Here is a 22,277-nt window from a genome sequence, read left to right as displayed (position 1 = left end):
ATGTCAAGAATTTTACTAATATAAAAGCTTTTTAGTAATATAAACATGCATGGAGTCTTCAGTCACATTCATTTAGTATTTCTGCTATATTATAGAAAGACTTACTTTGAAGAATAATATCTAGAACTTTTTGTTTTCTTCATAGTATATTTTGAGTACTGTTTTCATAGATTTTATTTAACCATGACCTGTTTTGTGTTGTAATTTTTTGCTTTAATCATCTACTGTCCAAGTAAAATAAGAATTTGAGTTCTGATATTTTACTTCTGCATATTTTACTTCAAATTCATATAGTGAGACTAATTACATTTGCTTACCACTGATTCCTTTAAAACAAAAATCTTACAAATTAAACAGTGTTTTCTAATGAAATCAGTTGTATAACATCAAAGGTTAATTTGTTTATAGGACCTCTAACATGGCAGTTAGTAGGTTAAGTCATAATTTAACAAATGTTATTCAGGTGTTTATTCTTCTCAGACTTCCCTTTCAAAAGGTAAGCAATTATTATTAGTTCTCCCTTAGTTCTGGAAGAAGATTTAAAATCTAGTCATCCACAAATGAATAGCTTTGGTAACTTGGTAAAAGACTTGGAGGCTGCGCTGCCCTTCTTAGGCCACTTTATTTCCTGGGATTGCCAGGACATTAGAGGTGTATCTCACAGGACAATATCTTGCTAGGACAATCGAAGTGTAACCAGTAGTTTATTTGCACTTCAGTACTTCCCAGCTGGTTGAAGTCCATGCCCTTGATTCTACCTTGTCATGATCATCTTTTATTTCTGCAGGGGATACCTTGTACCCCCCAATCAAAAATTAATTAAATTTCCGTTGATTTTCCATCAGTGGCTAGAATAGAGACTGACATCTCCCCTTTCATATAGTTGAAAATTGACCCCTCTTTTTTCTTTGGTTTTCGACATGAGAGCAACAAACAGGAAAATACCTTGGTGTGCTTTATTTATTTCTGTGACAGGAATCTCTTTTCAGAATAACAAAATAAACAAAATGCTAAAAGCAATTTCAAAATAAATTTCTTTTCTACTCTTTTCTGGCACCTGTGAATTTAAACATTTTAGAAAGAAGACAGATAGGATATAATCAGGTAGGATATAATCAAGTATAATAAGTTTAATTTTATTATAAATATTATTTTACCTAGGGTTGTTAGTGTAGTTAACGTAAATATGCATGCTAGTAAATAACCTAGGCTGCTTGCTCAGAAAATAGAAAGTCGGGAAATAATAATGTACTACTTCACTCTAAACCTTTAAAATGTCTTATTTTCCTAATAAACAAGCTTTATTTCAAGATTATGCTAACCTACCTGGATTATTGTGACTCTTACTCTTCCTATTTTTGACAGACAAATCACCAGCCAGGATTACCCATAATAATAGCATTTTCAGTCATCTCACGGGTCAATGGCACACCTAACCTGGGCATCCCATTTTGAGATAGAGAAGGACAGAGTTTAAAGTGTTGCCAAAGTCATCCAGCCCCAAAGAGCTGAAGTTATTTAATAATTAGAATTATAGAACTAATTAGAATCACTAAAAGTTGGTTCAGTGATGAAATCATGAAAATATTAAAAAATTAACATCACTCTTAAGTTGGCAGCATCAAGTTTGAAAATAAAGTGAGGAAGAGGTCTCATTCCCAGTGGCCTTATGGGATGCCTGCAAGTAAGTTTAACATATGTGTATGACTAAAGAAAGCATCCAAACTTTGATATTCAAGATTCATACAAATTTACAAATATGTCATATTCCCAGAAAAAAGTGAAATATCACTTGTTCCAAATTATGAAGTAATATAATCCCAGGGAAATTATTATATTTTCCTCAAGAATTGACTAAATTTTTCATCTGATTTGCCGAAATAAACAGTTAAGAAAGTAGAATATATGTTGGAAAAATGAGCAGTGTGCTAAGATTAACTACAGGTGAAATAGAAAGCAAAAGTTATTAAAATACTGTGGATTGTTTGCAAAAATAGACATTGATGAGTAGAATAACATGGAGCAGATTTAAATAGTATAGAATAAAATATAGTGCCCTGAAATAAAGCCTGTTTAATATTTGAAAAAGGCAAAACTTATTTTTTAAAGAATTATGTTGTCACAGATTAGCAATTTTAAGAAATAGTATTTGAATATTTAGTTTGTAACTAAGTCACAACCTATGCTAAAATAAATTTCAACTGACTAAAAGAGTTAAATGTTAAAACATTGTTTTTAGAAAACATACAAATAGAATAAAGGCTTTAATATTTGAAGAGGAGCAATATCTCAATCTATAGAATTAGGTTATATAAATTTTAAAACTAATACACAACAAAAACTGCCACAAATAAGTAGGCAGGCTATGTGAAATATTTGCACCAAATAGGACAAATGATTAAGATCACTGTTATATAAAAAAAGAAAACTTGACAGTAAACCAGAAATATGATAATCAGATTCAGTATAATATTCAACCTAATAAAAGTTGCAAATTTAAACCATATTGAAGTTTCATTTGCTACCTGTTCAATAAATAAAACAAACTTGTATTTCAGATTTTTTATTTTATGAAATATTTTATTTACATCCTATTGTGAACGAGCAGTTTGGCTATTTATATTGAGAACTGTAAAAAGGGGATTCTGGAAATTTATCCCAAGAAAAGAATCATAAAGTTGGAGAATATCTCCACTTGTATAAAAATGTTTATTGTAGCATTATTTACTTACAATAGCAAAAAACTACAATATATGGAAATACAACAATAGGGAGGGTTTTATAAATTATGGCATACTCATATTTTGTGACAAGTAAAATCTGTAATGTCACATGGTATAGCAACACAGAAAAAATTATACTATTCATTTGACAAGTATTTATTGAGTGCATATGCCAAGCAGTGAGCTTAAAGCATCAAGCAAGACAAATCAGGGTTCCTGTATCATAAGATATAATCATAGGTGAAAAAAAATAGTACTATGTACCCTGAAATACTGGCTTTGTAAATTGTTCGTTGAACAAGTGAACAGGCACAAAAGCAGCCTTACTTGTTGGGATAACAAGATTGTGAGGTGAGTCTTTTCTTTGGCTTATATGATACTTTGTGCAATTAAAAATAAAATCAATAAACCAGAACCAAGAGTGTCATCTACATGCCAAGGCAATATGATAGACCTTAGTGTAAATGGGCTTTACTTCAGGGCTCTTTCTCTGCCTTTCTAAATGTGTGGCTGCTGTGGTTGCTCTTCAACGGCCCTCAAAGGACCTACAAATTTGCCTAGCATACATCTAATCATTCACAGCTGGGCAGACTTCAGCTCTGAGGTGTTAATGGTTTCTCTCTCCAGTTACTGCCCTGAAACCTTTTCCCTGTTGCAAAAGATTAGCTTGCAGATCCATAGTTTTAAAAGTAAGTATTGTAATCACAAAGCCCTACATGTAGGAAACTACATTGTGACTCCTGAACTGTAAGCTGCTGGTTTCATTGCTCTCACCACAGATTATTTCTGTACAATGAGGTGCAGCTAACACTGTTCACAGGTTTTTGAGATGTACGCAGGTGGAGAATTTAGCGGAAGAATCTTGGAATCAACATATTCTTCCGACTTATTAGGGAAGCATGACATGGTGGGCTGAATGCATGTGTAAAAGTTACTCTGTAAAGCCACTTTAATGCATGAAGCCTCCACCACAATATGTATGTATTTTTTCTTTTTTCTTTCTTTCTTTTTTTTTTTTTTTCTGAGACAGAGTCTCACTCTGTTGCCCAGACTGGAGTGCAGTGGCGTGATCTCGACTCACTGCAACCTCTGCCTCCTGGGTTCAAATGATTCTCCTGCCTCAGCCTCCTGAGTAGCTGGGATTACAGGCACCTGCCACCATGCACAGCTAATTTTTGTATTTTTGGTAGAGACGGGGTTTCACCATGTTGGCCAGGCTGGTCTTGAACTCCTGACCTCGGGTGATCCACCCGCCTTGGCCTCCCAAAGTACTGGGATTACAGGTGTGAGCCACCACGCCCAGCCAATAGTTGGATTTTTAAATAAGGCTGTTGCAGTCTTACTATTTTACATAATCCTCAATGTTGTTAATATCAGTGACTTCAGAAGGCTGTAGGTAGTGGACTGAAAGCCCTAAATATTTCCTTAACTTTGGCATTTTGGGGACTAAAACTGCTTTATCATGACATTCCTCCGATTGGAATATATATGATCAAAGCATTTTTGTCATCTTGACTTTTTCTTCTCTTGGTTCGTCTTGTGCACACACTAGACTGGAAGGGGAATGCTGTCTTGGGAGCTCAGAACCCAAAAGGAAAGACAGGTGTTTGGATGTCTTTTGAGAAATTGATCTTAAACATAGGCATCCTAAGGAGTTAAGTTCCCTGCTTTCCTTACAGTAAAGAACTTTAGCATTCATTGATTTAGCATGCTTTAGTAAGAACTTCAGCACTTAGTAAGCCCATGGTTTTCCCAGGCCACTGGGGTACCATATAAATTGTTACTATTTTATTGAGTTTAATAACCACAAGCCCTTCTTTTGTCTTACAATGAGTAAAGATGTTGGAAAGCAGCACAATCAATAAGGGATTTAAATCTGACTGTTAGACTCTAACATGATAGTGTAGAGGGTATGATTCTGATTTTGTGAAGCACATAGTTGAATTTAAGAGGAAACATTAACACACAGGAGGTGATTAAAGAACAATTAAATGGTAATCTGGATGCATTCTAAGTGTCATGATTACAGAGAATTTACATTTTATTATCTTTCTGTCAGTGAGTAATCACAGTATTATCACAGCACATTATTTTAAGGACCAGTTCATTTATATTGGAGTTTTTAATTTTTCATCTTTGCCCTTTTTTGAGGTAGGGGGTGTTTGATTCCGAGATCCCTGGTAATTTGCCAGTTTCAGCTAGTCCGAATTTCAGATTTCACCTGAATTATTTTTTGAATCAAGAGACCCAGAACTTCCGTACTTGGACACTAAACATACATGTCATAAATGAAAGGACAATACCCCTGCCCCAACCTTTCCTAACCTCTTCTTTTGGTAAATAATAGACCACAGTGGGCTGCCTCTGCAGTAATTTCTTATTATGATTCCCACAAAGGACACTATTCTGTTCTTACCCTCAGTAGTGTTATTTTAGAGTTCAAGGAAAAGTAGGGAGGGGGAAGAACAAACAGGCTTTAATTTAAAAAGTCTTTTTTTCATCTATTACGTATTGAAATTCATATTTAAGCTCATTTGTCTACTAAGAGATCAACTTTTTTTTTTTTTTTTTTTTGAGACGAAGTCTTGCCCTGTTGGCCAGGCCGGAGTGCAGTGGCGCAATCTGGGCTCCGCCTCCTGGGTTCACGCCATTCTCCTGCCTCAGCCTCCCCAGTAGCTGGGACTACAGGTGCCCACCACCATGCCCGGCTAATTTTTTGTATTTTTAGTAGAGGCGGGCTTTCACTGTGTTAGTCAGGATGGTCTTGATCTCCTGACCTTGTGATCCGCCCGCCTCGGCCTTCCAAAGTGCTGCAGTTACAGGCGTGAGCCACCGCGCGCCCAGCCAGGAAGTCAGCTTTCGTGATGTAAGGGGAGCGGCTAACAGTGTAACTTGGTCAGCTCAGTTAAGCCAAGTTGTTGCTTAGTTATTGTATTGTCTGCCAAAAGCTATGTGACACATCTGTCACTTAAATTATTACTAACAGTTTTTGAACATAGTATGTCTTTGTCTTTATGCCGGGCTCAGAAAAATGCTAAGAGGTAGTAAAATGAAGAGATTAACTTTTAATTTAAAATGCATTGATAGTTTCACAAAATTATGCAAAATCAGGATTTGCAGACAGTCAGACGTGGATTTGAGTCTAAGCTCTTCAACTCCCCATCATCTTAAGCAAAAATCTCAGAATCTCAGACTCATTTTCTTTCTCTCCAGAGGATGAGTTATAAGCAATACTAGTTTCACAAGCATTATTGTGAGGAGCAGTTATATATAATAGCGTCTCCAGTTACAGTGGGATTTCCTTAAATAGGATAAAGATTTATATTGGTAAATTCCTTCTTTATGTTTTTATGTTAAAGAGAGGATATGAGAAGTTGAGATGTCAATTAAGTGGATAGAATAGATTGATTTTATCAAGATAAGTTATATATCCAATATATAATGTCCAATTTTTAAAGGATTCCTCCAACCCTGGTCTCACTCCTAGATAATTTTCTTCCATTTTGTGAAGATAAGAGGTTCTTGTTTGCCAATAACTATTTTTACTGTATTCTGTGCTTTTTACAATGGGTTGTATATTTGTAACTATCTTTCAATGCAGATAATTAACCAATTCCCAGTTTTCTTTCAGGTAAATGTTGGAGATATAGTTGTAATAAAAGGCAAAGAGTATATACCTGCTGACACTGTACTTCTCTCATCAAGGTAGAGATGCCTACTGATGCTCAAACAGTGTAGAGGATGGTTTCTCTACCCTGCATTGACCTTGTGATTTCTCCAAGGAAATAAGGAATAAACGAAGAATTAAAAACCTCTCTAATAATTTTTATTTAAACATTTAAAAAATTGATTGGACTTAAAGGGCTCTTTCATGTTTGCCATATAGAATAAGTGATAGGTACTATACTTTATCATTCAAATATAATTAAGAGTCTACTCTCCCTCTGAATTCTATCCAGACCTTTTGGGGGATCATATTCTTTTAAGATTTCCTGTCATTTATTTTATATAATTACATGGATTTGAGTTCTTATGATTTTTTTATCTTTCAATCCTTGTTTCATCATAAATCCTGCAAAAAGTTTTCTTGATATTGTGATGGAAATGCGTAACTAAAAAGATGGATTGAATGAACTTCTTTTTTGCCATCATGCCTTTTTGAAAAATGCCATTACTCTTCCAACAGAAAAGTACTTTGCTCTTTCTTTTTAAGTCTTTTCAGTTTAACTTAAATTTTAATAATTTTCATTTTACTTCATATTTTAGTCGATGAATGTAGTATTCAGTATAGAATTAGTATTCATATGGCACTGTTACCTTTAAAAGAATTGTGACTTTCAAATGGTTTTCGCTCTCTCTCTAAACTATAAACTAGTCTATTTTAAATTAAGAAAAAATTGTTTTTAATATTTTAGAGGTTGTTTATCATCATTTCCTTGGACAGTTTTATTTGTAAATCCACATATGAATATGGATGGTGTCCTTTTTTCAAAATCTATTTAATCAGGTCATCATTTAAAGTGATTCAATTCATGACAAGTTAGTGAAACTTAGCTGAACAAGTAAAAGTAATCTAGATATTTATAGAAGTAAGTCTACAACCAATTAAAGTAACTGCATGTAGTTATATTTCTGTATCTTTTGTGCCATGTACCTATAGGTTTTGTTTTCAGAAAATTGATGTAGATGTTTTCAAATCACCCTTTCTGTTCTTAGTTTCCTTTGCTTATAACTTTATCAGGATAAATCTCTAAAACTGAGTGAAGCTAACCATCCATTCTTGGCATCTTGAGAATTAGCTTGAGGGAGAGCTTATTGTCATTGTCTCAGGTTCTAAGTAGTATCTAGAGAGAGCTCTCCTTAGGGAGTGAAAAGCCGGGATTCTTATTCTGAGTTGGTGATTTTGAACCAACTGCTTAATCTCTCATGCCTTGGTTTCACATCTTTTATATAAAGATGGCTTAGATGATCAAATTCTAATATTCCCCAATTCTTTTTGTTTACATTGATAAGCTTTAAGAGTACCCTACAGAGTGGTGTCCATTCAGTTTTACTAAGTAAAAATGTGATGAATGTATTGCACAGTGGGCCACCTGAATGTTTTACAGTTGTGTGCTGCATAACAGCATTTCAGTCAGTTACAAAACACATACACAACAGTGGTCCCATAAGATTATAATGGAGCAGAAAAACTCCTATTGCACAAATACTCACTATTGTGTCACTGTTTCTTTACACTATTCCGTACAGTAACATGCTGTACAGGTTTGTAGCCTAGGAGCAATCTGCTACACCATATGGCCTATAGACTATACATCTAGGTTTGTATAGGTACCCTCTATGATGCTCGCACAGTGACAAAAATGCCTAACAATCCTTTCCTCAGAAGCTGCACCTGTCATTGTCACGTGACTGTATAAGCAAGTTCAAAATGATAGTAACAGCTTCTAACAATTTGGGAAAGTATTGTTTTCCCGATTAAACTCTTAGAGACAAAATTATAGAATGAATCATATACACTGAACCATTAAATACAATTTTTATTTTTGATGCTCAAAAATGTGAAGATAATCGACTATACTGCCCTGAATTTATACTTAATTTTAAGTTGGAAATTTCCAAAATCTTTACTGTCTGACTCTATCCAATTTCAGAAACTCCCCAGCAAGCTACTTCTATTTCTTAAACTTTAGACCATTTTTACAGAACTTATTTTATAAACATTAAAAACACTTACTGGTGGTTATGAATATCAGTTTATCAAAACAGTTTCTGTGTCTTAATATGGTCTCCACAGTGATTAACTTCCTCCAAGATTATATTTTTAAAAGATTATCTGATTCGTTGCTTTTTGTTATTGAGTGGAATTCAAAATAAAGGCTGTGCTGTTAGACATTTCAATCCAAGTAGCAGAATACCACCTTTCAGGATTTTTTTTCCCTCAAAGAATTTTAGCATTACTTAACTCCTTTGAATCTACGTTAACCTCACGAAAGAGGTAGTAGTGTTTAATCATTTAACAGAAAGAGAAATTTTGACTTTAGGTAATGACTAAGTCAGGGTTGGAATACTCCTAATCTATCTTTACACTGTCCACTGTCAAAAGAAGTACATGATGATTTTCACCTGCAAGTGAGCAACCACTTAGCAGTAAGAGTAAACAACTGTTAATAATATTTTAATTTTCAATTTCTTTAAATTTTAATTACTGAGAGTGCATCTTCTGTGAGGTAGTTTGAAATTAAAGCATGAATATGGTTGAAAGTTACTGTGTTTCATAGGCTTTCATTTTGAAATGAAACCGATTTTAGCATTTAATAAATAAACGAATACATTTATGTGTTAAAGTAAATAAAGTAAGGTAAAATAATCAAGCTGTTATTCAGTCCCATATTCTTGGCATGTCTATTTCATACCTCTCGAATAAACTTCTCCTGAATTCCAATAGGCTTACCCTTCCAAAACAAATGCATTAATGCTAAGTAACCAAAGGCTGCAGTTATGCCTTCTGACTTCCTAAGGCCTGTGGTCGTTTGCAGCTTGGCATTAAGTGTAAGTAAGATATTTTATCTATTTAACTTTGAAAATATTATGGAGTCAGAACGTTTCTAATAGTTGTTTTTTTTTAAGTGGAGGAACTAGTATATTTTTTCAAAACCCTATCACAACCTAAAAAAATAATTTTCATCATTATTTCTTTCCTTCTTTGGTAATGGCTAAGTCAGGGTTGGAATACTGTGGACATACAGTAGATGGCATGAGGTTGAGAAATTTGAGAAAGAAAAATCTAGAATATAATGTAGTTCTCTATAAAATATGCTTTAATTTTATAAGCTTATGAGTAAACTTTTAAAATTAAGTTTTATACTAAAATTTTAATTGGGCTTGAAAGCAAATAAATAACCCTCAAATACTAAATGTTTTCTTATGCTTCAGACCTGATCAAAATAAGTTTTGAAAAAAATGGCATTAAATGTTTTTATTAACATGTATTATTTTCTATAATAATTTCGAACTTTCTGTCTCTTTTGTCCATTTGTTTGTTTGTTTTTTTCTCTGTTCATTTTTTTTTTTTTGCCATTTTACTTATTTTATACTGGGACATGTAGGTGGCAGTAGGGGAGATAGTGAAAGTGACCAATGGGGAACATCTCCCAGCAGATCTCATCAGTCTGTCCTCAAGGTTAGAACCACTGAGTCATATAGGATGCGTGTATGTGGGTCCTCACCGTAAACCAGAGAACAGTTGCACCCAAATGTGGTTGAATTCTGTGTCTCTTCCTTTAAAACACAAACTTTTTATACTGCTTGGTGATGGACATTTCACAGATGTTTTAAAGGGATTTTGGAATACTGTGTTGAGTGATGCTTGTCCTTCAGCTGGGCAGATTGAACTCCTGTTATCAATAGGAGTCTAAGAGGCATGACAATGAAAGTAGATTTTAATCTCCTATGTACCATTAATATATATTCATATTTAATAACATGCCTAAGTACTAAGGCTTAATTTATTATCTCTCCAGAATATTATTTTGAACAATGTTAAGCTTTTCATGAAACAGTCATTGAAAATTGATTAGATTATAAATATGTCTTATTCTTGTATTTTAAATTTTTCTGTAAGTTCTGTAAAATCCTTCCAGCGATTGTGACTATAATTTGGGCTCATAGGGTTTATAGAGGACCCCCTGCACAAAGCTGGATGTTGCACATTTTGTACCGCATGCTTTGCGATCAACTTTTATCCCACTTGTATCTAGTGACAAAGTGCACGTTCCTGTGATCAATTTCAGCTGTCTACTAGTGTCTGTATTGTGATATGCATCTTGTTTCATTTTTCACTTACTAATCAGAAAGCCTGCTTTGCCTCTCTTGACTAGTTTGTGTTTTAGATGTCATCATAATTTGCTGAAATATTTATGATCTAGCATGATTCCTTATCTGAGACTTCTTGCTGCCTTTTCACAGCACTATTAAGAATTGCTTCAGTAACTGCTGTCTTAAGTGATTGTTGAGAATGTTCTCAATTTCGATGCATATTTTATTAGCCCAGCTTCAAATAGAACTTAGCTATTTGAACTTCCTAACTTCCTAGCCATTTAAAGACCTACCTAGATAAGTTACTTTATGGACAAAAAAAAGTAGAATTAGAATGTTATTCTAATTGTCAGAATATGGAATCAACATTGTCATTTAGTATTTTCTTTGTCATCATGCTTCTATATTATCGGAAGATGTGTTTTATAAATTCATAAACTATGTTTCAAATGTATACATAAGTAAATTACAAATTTGGAGCAATTTCCAGAGCCAAATTGCTATTGTGACAGTGATTTAAAAACTAAAAGTTTGAATAAGGGATAGAGTGAAAATATAAATATTGAAGGACTTAATTTTCAGAAAAAGTAGCAGCTTTTATGAAAGAAAGCTCATAGAGTAAATTGAAGAACTTGCAGAGCTACTTTAAAATGAATCAGTAAAATATTTTTGATTAATGTCTGTGTGTTTAAGCAATTTTCACAAATCTTCGGGCCAAAGAATTAAGCTACATGCCCATTTCTAAAACTTGGAATAGTCTGTTTTGCACATGTACAGGTTGGAAGTTGATTAGAAAATTCCAGGTGTTTGTAATTTGTAAATTTTTTTCTTTCTAGCTGAGTACACATGCTTATAAGAGATTACATTTATAATACTTATGTGATATTAGTAAATTAGGCCTGTTATATAACCAGGCATTAATGAGATTAACTTTAGAATGCTTTTCTTTAGAATTGAGGATCAGACTGTACCATTGGGCTACAAACTCACATGTCTGTAGTTGCTGGGCAGGTCAAATCAGCATGTGAAAAGGAAAGATAAGACAGCCTGGGCTGTGGTGGTATGATAAAACTGGAAACATGGACCCCTAATGCCAACCACCACACACCAGATTTTACTAAGACACACTGGTAGGGAACCCATGAAGTATATCTTCTAGGTTCAGGTCAAGGAGCAATATGGCCTGGCTGACTGATTTTAGTTTTAGTTTTTACCGCTGTGAGAATCTCTTAAGCAACTTTAATAGGAGAGCAGGAGTGGAAAACAGAGGGAGAAAGCTATATATCCACTTTCACTGTAAAATTTGTTCATACTACTTTTTTTTAAATAACCTTAACATTTAAATATTATGGTTTATATGATCCTATTCATCATAGCTAAAGGGTAGTAAACGCAGGTTTGTAGAACTAGCAATCTGGAATTTTCTCATCAACCACTTTCTTAACCAATTTACATGTGTGCCATGAGCATGAAATCTCATGTGGTGTTTTTGAGCTAAAGATAAATCCAGACACAAAACTGCTTTACATTTCAGATACAGTCTGTGTTGTGTCTATGTGGATGAACAATTTAAATATGTGCAAATCTATTCATTTGCATTATCTTGAAGACCATTACCAATTGTTGTCAGGAAATTGCTTTTGGTCCTTCTGGCTGAAAAGCTAATCCATGAGTTGTCATGCATGGGTTCTGCCTCACAGCATCTTGCTGTTAGAATGAAAATCATCAAGAAGCTAGGTAACTATTACTTTGTCTAGAATGAAAGGCTTCAGTGAGTCTAAGCATTTAAATAAATTGTTGTTATGCTTTTCTTCCCCGACTAAATCTTTGTGCTTCTCAACTCCAAACTACAGTGAGCCCCAAGCCATGTGCTACATTGAAACATCCAACTTAGATGGTGAAACAAACTTGAAAATTAGGCAGGTAAGATCTAACACAAGTATATAGAATCACTGCTCTTTTATTACATGGAATTAAGGCTTCTTTCTTTGTGTTATTGTCTTGAAGTAATCTGTCCTATTGCAAATATGTTCCCATGGAACCACAACGAAGATGTTTTATAAACTGACATTGTTAAGTATTATGGAAGACTCCTATGTATTTGTCTGGGTAAATGTGGTCTGTCTTATAGATACTATTTATAATATTTTTAATTATGTAATAGCTAACACTCAGATAATAGTTCTAAGGCTTTGATATGTTTTAACTTTTTCCTATTCACCTGGTTCAAATTATAATTTGACTTCACCATGTTAAAAAGCTGTACAAGGCTGGGCACAGTGGCTCACATATGTAATCATAGTTTGGGAGGCTGAGGCAGGCAGATCACGAGGTCAGGAGTTTGAGACCAGCCTGACCAATATGGTGAAACCCTGTCTCTAATAAAAATACAAAAAGTAGCCAGACATGGTGGCACACACCTGTAATCCCAGCTACTCAGGAGGCTGAGCCAGGAGAATTGCTTGAACCCGAGAGGCAGAGGTTGTAGTGAGCCGAGATCATGCCACCGCACTCCAGCCTGGGCAACAAAGTGAGACTCCGTCTCAAAAAAAAAAAAAAAAAAAGGTGTACAAGAAGCTCCCATAACACAAGTTTACCTACATAAGCTCCATTGTATACCCCTGAACCTAAAATAAAAGTTTTTTAAAAAGTCATACTTTCTATTGCCGTTCAAAAACTCATCTTGGGGAATAGTTTACATTTCTATATTTACTTTTCATATCATCTCAAACAAAACAACTGTGAAGTTTTAAAGTTTTAAGAGGGACTCTAAAAATATATGCCCTTGGTTTCTAGATGAAAGATGAAAATGACATTTGGGAGGGTCGGGATGTGTTGGAACTAGATCGTCACAGAGGGCCTGGACCCAGACTGCCACTGTGTGAGGGCCCTACTCAGTGGCAGCTGCTTCTGGTGGGCCAGAGGGAAACCCTGTTTTGGAGTTTCCTTTCTCAGTGGAATAAAAAGAAACAAAGCTATGTTCTTTGAACACAAATTCCATCTATTTTTCATCTTTTTTAGTTTCTGAAGACAGACTGTATAGTGCTAAATATTACTTTTATTTTCAGAAACAAATGGTGCTTTGGGGACTCACTTCAAATTATCTTTGCAGACTAGCTTATAGTCTCTTAAACATATTTAAGAACTCTCATAAAGGTGCCCTATTCTTTTTTTTTTTGAGACGGAGTCTCGCTCTGTCGCCCAGGCTGGAGTGCAGTGGCCGGATCTCAGCTCACTGCAAGCTCTGCCTCCCAGGTTTATGCCATTCTCTTGCCTCAGCCTCCCGAGTAGCTGGGACTACAGGCGCCCGCCACCTCGCCCGGCTAGTTTTTTGTATTTTTTAGTAGAGACGGGGTTTCACCGTGTTAGTCAGGATGGTCTCGATCTCCTGACCTCGTGCTCCGCCCGTCTCGGCCTCCCAAAGTGCTGGGATTACAGGCTTGAGCCACTGCGCCCGGCCAAGGTGCCCTATTCTTGTGCTTAAAACCTGTGCTCAAGTCAGGGAGGAAGGTATCTCTTAATTATGATTTGACAGAGTAAGGGAGAATTGCTTATAAAAATAATGAGATCCCTTAGATCTCAAGACTTGGATGAATTCAAAATTCCTCCTCTTTTCCCAGATACAACTTATTTAATATACTTTTTACTTATTTAAAAATTCCAAACAGGGCTTACCAGCAACTTCAGATATCAAAGACATTGACAGTTTGATGAGGATTTCTGGCAGAATAGAGTGTGAAAGTCCAAACAGACATCTCTACGATTTTGTTGGAAACATAAGGCTTGATGGACATGGGTATGTAAAATCAGTCTTCTTAAAAACACAGAATCCATTGTGTCATAGTTTATTGCTGTGTCATCCAAGTCTGGATACATATTATTTTCTTCTGTGCTAAGTTTGAGTACTCAAAACCCTTTTTAAAGCATTTATATTCTACCCTGAGTCTTTCTGTGAAGATGTTGAGTCTTATCCATTCATGTAGTGTAGCTGATGACTTCCCAGAGTTCCTGCCAATCTGGCAGGAGGATATTTTCAGAGATATTCCAAGCTTCTGGGACATTGTTTCGTGGGTAAACAATGGGAGTAAGAATTACCTGTGGCTTATTCTTTGGCCAAAATACTCATGTTATAGGCTTAACTATTCAATCTGCATGGCCTGGGTCCTTTCCTGTGATCTTGAGATGCTTCAAGGAGCTCAGACTCTACCTTCAGAGGGTCTGTTGTACTGGATAATTTATTGTCTCCTCCATGAAATTTCAAATGCTCTTTCTAGCCTGTGTTATTAATTATAGTCATCTCATCTCTTTTTGTTACCTGCTTCCTGCCTCTCTTGTTTCTTCTCTTCTACCCCTTTCCTCATTCATTCAACCAGTACATATTAAGCACCTAGTCAGCCAAGCCAGTTACAGGTGTTAAGGGGGCAACAGTGAACAAAGCAAATAAATATTCCTGGCCTTAAGCCTTAGTCTGTTCAGGCTGTTGTAACAAAATATCTTAGACTGAGTAATTTATGAATGACAGTAGTTTATTGCTCACAGTTCTGGAAACTGGGAAGTCCAAAATCAAGGTACTAGAAGATTCAGTGTCTGCTGGGGGCCTGTTTCTCATAGGTGTCACCCAGTATGTGTCTTCACATGGCGGAGGCCCTCAGACCTCTTTTATAAGGGCATGAATTCCATTCCCAAAGGCCCCACCTTCTGATACCACCACTTTGGGAATTCTGTTTCAACATATGAATTTTGAGGAGACACAAACTTCATTCAGACCACAGCACCTTGTGAGCTTACTTTCTTGCAGTAAGGTAATGGCAAACATACAAACAATAAGATGAGAAATAAGAAAATTTTATACTATGTTAGAAGGTGATAAATACTTTGGGAAAAAAATTAGCACAGCGTAAGGAAGATTGGGTGTCTTTGGAAGGGAAGAACTTTTTGTCAGGGTGGTCACAGTTAGCCTCATTGAAAAGGTAACGTTTGAGCAGTGATGAGTGGGAAGTGAGGAAGTTTGCCTTTGACCATCTGGAGGGAGATGATTCCAGATGGAAGGAGTAGTCAGTGTAAATTATTAGTTCTATCATTACATGACCTTCAAGTGGAAAAGTGCCTGGAATAATTGTGGATTGTTAGGGCGGTGTGGTTGCAGTGCTGTGATCCATAAAGAGAGTAATAGAAGAAGGGCCTAAAGAAAATAGAGGGCCAGATCCTATGGGCTTTGTAGGCCATTGTGACAATGTTACTCTGAGTGAAATGGGAATTCGTTGGAGGATTTTGAGGAAGAGAGATCAAGCAGTTCAGTTTTGGAATTTATAAGTTTGTCTGGTCCAAACAGAGATGTCCAGGAGGCTGTTGAATATATATGTGAAGTTTGGGACAGAAGTCTGGGTTCATGAGATATATTTGGAAGTAGATGGCATAGATATTTAAAGCTACGAGGATGGAAGAAATGACTGAGAATGGAAAAGTATAGACAGAAAACCAAAGAGACCTAAGAACTATCCTAAGACTCTCCAACGTTATGTTGGGAAAAGCAAGGGCACTAGTGAAAGAGATGGAGACCAAGTTTATAGGATGGTAACCGAGGGAGTGAAGAAACCATACCAAGGCAGAGGGACCAAAACTGAGTCTGATATTGCTGATGGTCAAGTACAATGAGACTGACCACTAACATAATTACATTTAGAAAGTGGAGATCATTGAAACTGATTAGAACAGGTGTCTGATGATAGTAAGTTTGAGAAAATGGAAGAAGAGGAGTTGAAAATAGCAAGTATAGACTTCTTTTTCAATGAGTTTTGTTGCAAAGAGAGCAAAGAAATGAGGCAGAAAAGGTGAAGTCTTTCGTGCTTCCCTTCTCCTCTCTTTTCTCCTCCATTCCCTTCTTTCCCTACTTCCTCTACTTTATGGTATACCTTATCTCCCAGGCATTTGTAGTGGCTAAATATTGGCTAAATATACTAGTTCAACTCACCAGCCTGAGAGAATGTTTTTGGTGTTTTCATTATTTTGTAATTGCATGATTAGAGTGTTTGAATTCTAAAGGACATTTGAAGTATACCCTGAACTGTCATCTTCATTCAGATCCTCCAAAAGCTTTCCTGTAATCCTTGAAGTAATTACATGTTGTTTTAAAATTTGCACAGTGATCGTTCCGTGAACATATGGTGAAAGACTGATGATAGATTTGGCCATTTATGCCAGTATTATTTCTATAGTCTGACATTCTTAACTGGCCAGCTTCCATGTCTTAACAGTTTTCTGTCAAATTGATGCTGAGCAAATCTATGCCATGAAGGAGAAACTTTGTATGATGGTGCCAAGATTCAGGGTACAAAGGGAATTTATATAATATGCTGTATTTCATATGAAAGGTAGAAACAGATTTTCAAGACCTTTGTATCTGTAGCACATTTGGGGTTTACAATGATTACCCAAAGCTCTTGGAGACCCTTTGGAATGAGTATACTTTGTTTCCTTTAAGGATGAGGGTCATAGTCTAATGCCAGACGCCTTGGAACACCAGTTGTGATGAAAACTAACTAATTCTTCTTGAGTCCTTGTAATTGAAAAGTGGTATGTTTTGCCTTTGAAGAGTTTGTATCTAATTCCAGTCAATCCACACCACCAATGCTGAGGTGACAGTTGCCATATTATACCCCATTGGCTGGGTAAGGAACAGTTGTCTCATTTGTGTCCCAGAGCATAGTCCAGCTTCCCAAGAAGTTATTGGAAACCCACTTTAGGCCCAAGGCCCCTTTCAACTCTGAAATGCACCCCTACTCTTGATATATACACTGAAGGGGTTTCCTTCCAGGTATGTCCTAAAGGCATGCTATTGTACATAACGAATGAGAGTTGCAGTTGCATTGTTCTTTCTCTAAATTGGAATATAGTATTTCCTAAGGATTCACTCAAGTACTGTTGTTACCTACCCATCTGGATTGATTTAGCTGTGTCAGTAGAATTTGTGTAGTTCCTGAATGTCCGAGGCCCAAGCTGCTACTAGCCTTCCAAGCCTACTGGGCCAGAGCAGCTCACCAGAAATGAAGACCTCAGCCTCGCTTTGCCTCCACTTACAGAGATGTTCTGTGTTGTCTGTAGACTTTTCTTGTGGAATTGTTTCCTTCTTTTTCCAGAATTTTTAAATATATTTTCTTTATATTTGACCTTTTTTCTCTTATTAAAATGAAGACTTGGTAATAGTAATCCATGACCCATTAAAATTTATGTATTACATTTTCCTCAAGAACTCCAGTATATCTGTGGTGACTTTGTTCCTTCTTATGTCCCTGTGTGAGTTATATCACCCAATAACCTACCATAGTGGGTAGCCTTGTGAAAAATCCACAAAAATACCACCTTGGACCTTATTCATGAAAAATGTGGTTTAAATGATAGGGAATGAACAGCTCCAAAATGCTTACTGTTCTTTGAAATTTATTCACAATTCTTGGGGAACCAATCTTCAAATACTATAAAAATGAATGTTCTAGAGGTTTTAAGTACAGGGACTTGTCTGTAGGGGGTCAGGGCTGGCAATGCAAATAAGTGGTGAGAGCTGTGTATTTATCTTAGGAATTTTTTTGGCCCTTTATTATGCACAAAGCTGTTTTTAATTCGGGTGGGATGTGGGGGGCGGTGGGGGAGAGAGAGAGAGAGTGAGTGTGTGTGTGTGTGGTGAGGCTGAGGTGGGCAGACAAATTCCTTAGCCCCATCACTTCCTAACACTTTTAGAAACCTAAATGGACTTACTAATTTAGGAAAAGTTATAAATAGGTGTGTAAATTAGCCTCTGAATTCCAAAACATTACCTGCTGTTTTGGTTAATGTATTAGTTTGCTCAGGCTGCATAACAAAACACCATAGACTTGGTGGCTTTAATGATGGAAATTTATTTGTCTCACTTTTCCGAAGGCTAAACATCTGAGATCAGAGTACCTGCATGATTGGGTTCTGGTGAGGGTCATCTTCCTGGCTGGCAAAAGGCCCCTTCTTGCTGTGTCCTCACAAGGACAAAAGCAAACTCCTCGAGTGTCTTTTTATGAGGGCATTAATCTCTTCATGAGGACCCAACCCTCATGACCTCTTCTATATCACATTACCTTCTGAAGGGTCATTTCCAGATACCATTATATTGGGGGTAAGAACTTCAACATGTGAATAGTGGAGGGACACAGTGTAGTCCATAGCAGATAGTGAAGTTACAGAAAATGACTGGCTTGGTGTTAAGGAAAAACAACTTAAATACTTGTGTTGTTGCTGTTTAAGAAAATTATTTGTATTGGAGGGAAATTACTTTCTAAAAATTAAATATGAGAAGGGTTATTTTAATAATGGGAACATTTGTAACTATGTGATGACTAGAGTGCTTAAGCATTTTAGAAAATATTGTTTCTAATGTCAACATAATCCATCCTAGCACTGTTCCACTGGGAGCAGATCAGATTCTTCTTCGAGGAGCTCAGTTGAGAAATACACAGTGGGTTCATGGAATAGTTGTCTACACTGGACATGACACCAAGCTGATGCAGGTGGGATTTATCTCTTTGAAACCTTTTGGACCTAAGGCTTTTGTGAGTGTGTGATTTGTAGATCTCAGTGCAGTGCTCCCAAACATAGGAGACCATCTGTCACAGATTCCTGATCCAACCCTATACGTTCAGAATCTGGTACTCCTGTGAGTGGGACCTTGAAATTACCTCCCTATAAGAACAGCTCACTGCACACAGGAATACTGGAAGGTTCGCTAGAGATTATGCATGAACTCTCAAGAATTTTGTGTATGGGTCTATGGCAGCATTTACTAACTATTATAGTGATTATTACAGTTTGTCTATGTCAGGATAAGTGATCTGCATTAAAATATGTGTCTTGTAATTTTAATGTAATAGTCATATTTTTAATTTTCTATCTTTTTAAAAAATATTTTAGAAATTTGAATCAAATGACTATTTTTCATAGCATTTATACGCAAGGCTGTTTTTGCCATCAGCTTTAATTCTTGCATTGATCTTCACACGTGCCTACAGTTGCTCCGTCTCTATGTTATACCATCAATATTAAATAGTTAGATGGGTGTGGAAAATAGTTTTAAGAAACTAAATGAAAATCTGCTCTCAGAGCTAATGCCTTTGTACCTTGTACAGGCATGAAGGTATTATCAATAGGCAAGCAAGATTGCTGTTAGTGATTCCGCCTCTAGCCATTTTATAAATTCTATAAATCTTCATTTTATATTGATTATGACATTTAATTTTCTGTCTGGTGGATTTTTTGGTTAGCACAGGTCTACATAACCATTTGAATCATCAAATACAACTGAGGAAACTTGCCTCTGTTATTATTTATAGCCAGGTCTACTTATATTGCTGCTGCATTCAGTAAAACAATTGCTAAATGCCACCAGAAATTTGAAAGCCGGAGATACTTTAAATGTTGCCTTCATATGTTGAAATTTCCAGGTGCCTGTTTGGGGATGGGGGCATGGGCTGCCTTGTCTGCCTCTCTTCCTGAGTGGAAACACTAACTAAATGTTTCTAGACTACCCTCTTTGCTTACATAGGCAAGTAATGCATTATTCATCCTACCTGCCACAATGCAAAAGCTGTTTTTGCAAAAGGAATGTCATTTCCTTCTCCTCTTCTTTCTTATAGTTTACTTCCTAGAAAAAGTCCTGGGTGGTGTAGTGGCCTTGAAAAAAAGAGGTGGTTAAGCATTGACACCTTATTACATTTGTCATGGGTTTCGCATAATTTTCAAGTATCCACCCACAACTAGATACCGAGTTGTGACTTTGTCATCCTCAACAGAATACTAAGTATACATTGCTAAATCATTGGTGTACATTTTTTATTACTCATCTTGTTTCTTTTTACAGAATTCAACAAGTCCACCACTTAAGCTCTCAAATGTGGAACGGATTACAAATGTACAAATTTTGATTTTATTTTGTATCTTAATTGCCATGTCTCTTGTCTGTTCTGTGGGCTCAGCCATTTGGAATCGAAGGCATTCTGGAAAAGACTGGTATCTCAATCTAAACTGTAAGCAATCAAGTGCTTACTGCACTTTTTTAGATTAAAACATGTATTTGTTTCACAATTGATCTTGATTTACTTTATGGAATTTCGTATTGTTTCTAAAAAGAAGACCTTGTTGCCAAGATATCTGGACGTTTGATCTTTGTTTTTCAATGAGATTTCTAACAAGTGTAAGTAAAATTTGGGAATCCTAAAATTTCAGAATCCTTAAAAACATAATGAGAACTCTATAGTGGTATGAAACGTTCACTGAGTATAGTCATTTATGGTATACATCAATGAAAACTATTCCTTAAAATATTTTAACATAGATGGTTAAGTGTATGGTAAAGAAACTAGATTGACCATGTGTGGTATAATAAATACATAATATATTTAAAATGATAAGATATATTTATAAATATATAAAATATTTAAACTTATATTTAACATATAATATAAAATATTTAAATTTTAAAAATTTAAATTAAAAGCCACCAAAAAGTTGTTATATCCGTTTAAAATGTTATAAACCAAATGCTACTTTCATTTTGAACTCGTAAGTGGGTAATGTGGTAAGTCCCATATTAAATGTTATCTTAGAGAAAGTGCTAGTAAATAGTTTGCTTTTAGAACATTTATCCTTTTATTATTGTGGTATTAATGTACAACTCCTGGATATTTCTGTGAAATGAGTTTACATTTTTATTTCATGAGTACTTAGCCAATAAAGATTTAACTTCCAAAAGTGTGAAAGCAAATTCTAGTAAAGTCATATAGCAAAACTGGTACTTTAAAAGTTTTTTTTATTACATTGATTTATCTTTGCTGCAGTTACAAGTCATTTTTATAGTTGCTGATTTATTATTTCAATATCAGAGCTGCTACTACCATCAGTCTGTTTCTTTGTATACTTTACAATTATATCTGGTATAGCTGTTTTATTTTCATTATTGAGGAAGAAGAGTAAAATGTACCTAGGAGAATAATTTACCTAGGACTGAATAGTACTCATATAGTTTGGATTGTTTTGCTGCTGCTGTCTTGATTGTTTGCTCTTAAAGCATGCCTTAAGTTGGAAATACTTTTAAGAATTTATATAAAAGTGACTCTACCCAGTGGAGATTTTATATTTATAAACCCTCAGTGCTCTCTCTAATATCTCTAAACTTTGTGTTTGGAAGAGGATTTGCAATATTTGACAGTCCTTTCACTGTCTTAGTACTTTTATGCCACTCTTACCTGGATTAACAATATATTGAACACAAATAATGCAATTCTGTCTTGAAGGATGTACTTGAGAATTAGGATAGATTATCAGCAAAGTGTTCCTCCCAAATTATCAAATAAGCTACGTAATATGGAAAACTTGTATTATGCTAATTTGGGGTCAGTGCAAATAAAATATAAAACTGTAAATGACATTCTTCCTGCCTCTCCCAACAGATGGTGGCGCTAATAATTTTGGACTGAATTTCTTGACCTTCATCATCCTTTTCAACAATCTCATTCCTATCAGCTTGTTGGTTACACTAGAAGTTGTGAAATTTACCCAGGCATACTTCATAAATTGGGTAAATATGAATTATGATTGTCATCACCCTACAAAATAATTTTGTCCTTAGGATGTTTTGATATCTCAGGAGAAAAAAGGTTTTAATTATATCTACCATTTCTTGACTACAGCATCAGATTTTGAACCTAATTTGTTGCAGAG

The 22,277-nt window shown here is 35.5% G+C and overlaps 1 protein-coding gene across 1 annotated transcript in view; it reads left to right on the top strand.

Moving 5' to 3' along the window:
- The window catches only part of ATP8A1 (ATPase phospholipid transporting 8A1), a 283,721-nt gene that overhangs the window by 63,223 nt on the left and 198,221 nt on the right, over positions 1-22,277 (top strand). The window contains exons 8-13 of the mRNA XM_017870339.1: positions 9,833-9,906; positions 12,395-12,464; positions 14,210-14,337; positions 18,961-19,072; positions 20,419-20,584; positions 22,007-22,134. Coding sequence (XP_017725828.1) covers positions 9,833-9,906; positions 12,395-12,464; positions 14,210-14,337; positions 18,961-19,072; positions 20,419-20,584; positions 22,007-22,134 — 678 coding nt within the window. The remainder of the gene's footprint in view (positions 1-9,832; positions 9,907-12,394; positions 12,465-14,209; positions 14,338-18,960; positions 19,073-20,418; positions 20,585-22,006; positions 22,135-22,277) is intronic.

Source organism: Rhinopithecus bieti, unplaced genomic scaffold (assembly GCF_001698545.2).
Source record: "Rhinopithecus bieti isolate Rb0 unplaced genomic scaffold, ASM169854v2 scaffold_5179, whole genome shotgun sequence".
NCBI classification, from domain to species: Eukaryota; Metazoa; Chordata; class Mammalia; order Primates; family Cercopithecidae; genus Rhinopithecus; species Rhinopithecus bieti.
Note: the sequence above shows the minus strand (reverse complement) of the source record. Positions and strands in the feature narration are given on the sequence as shown.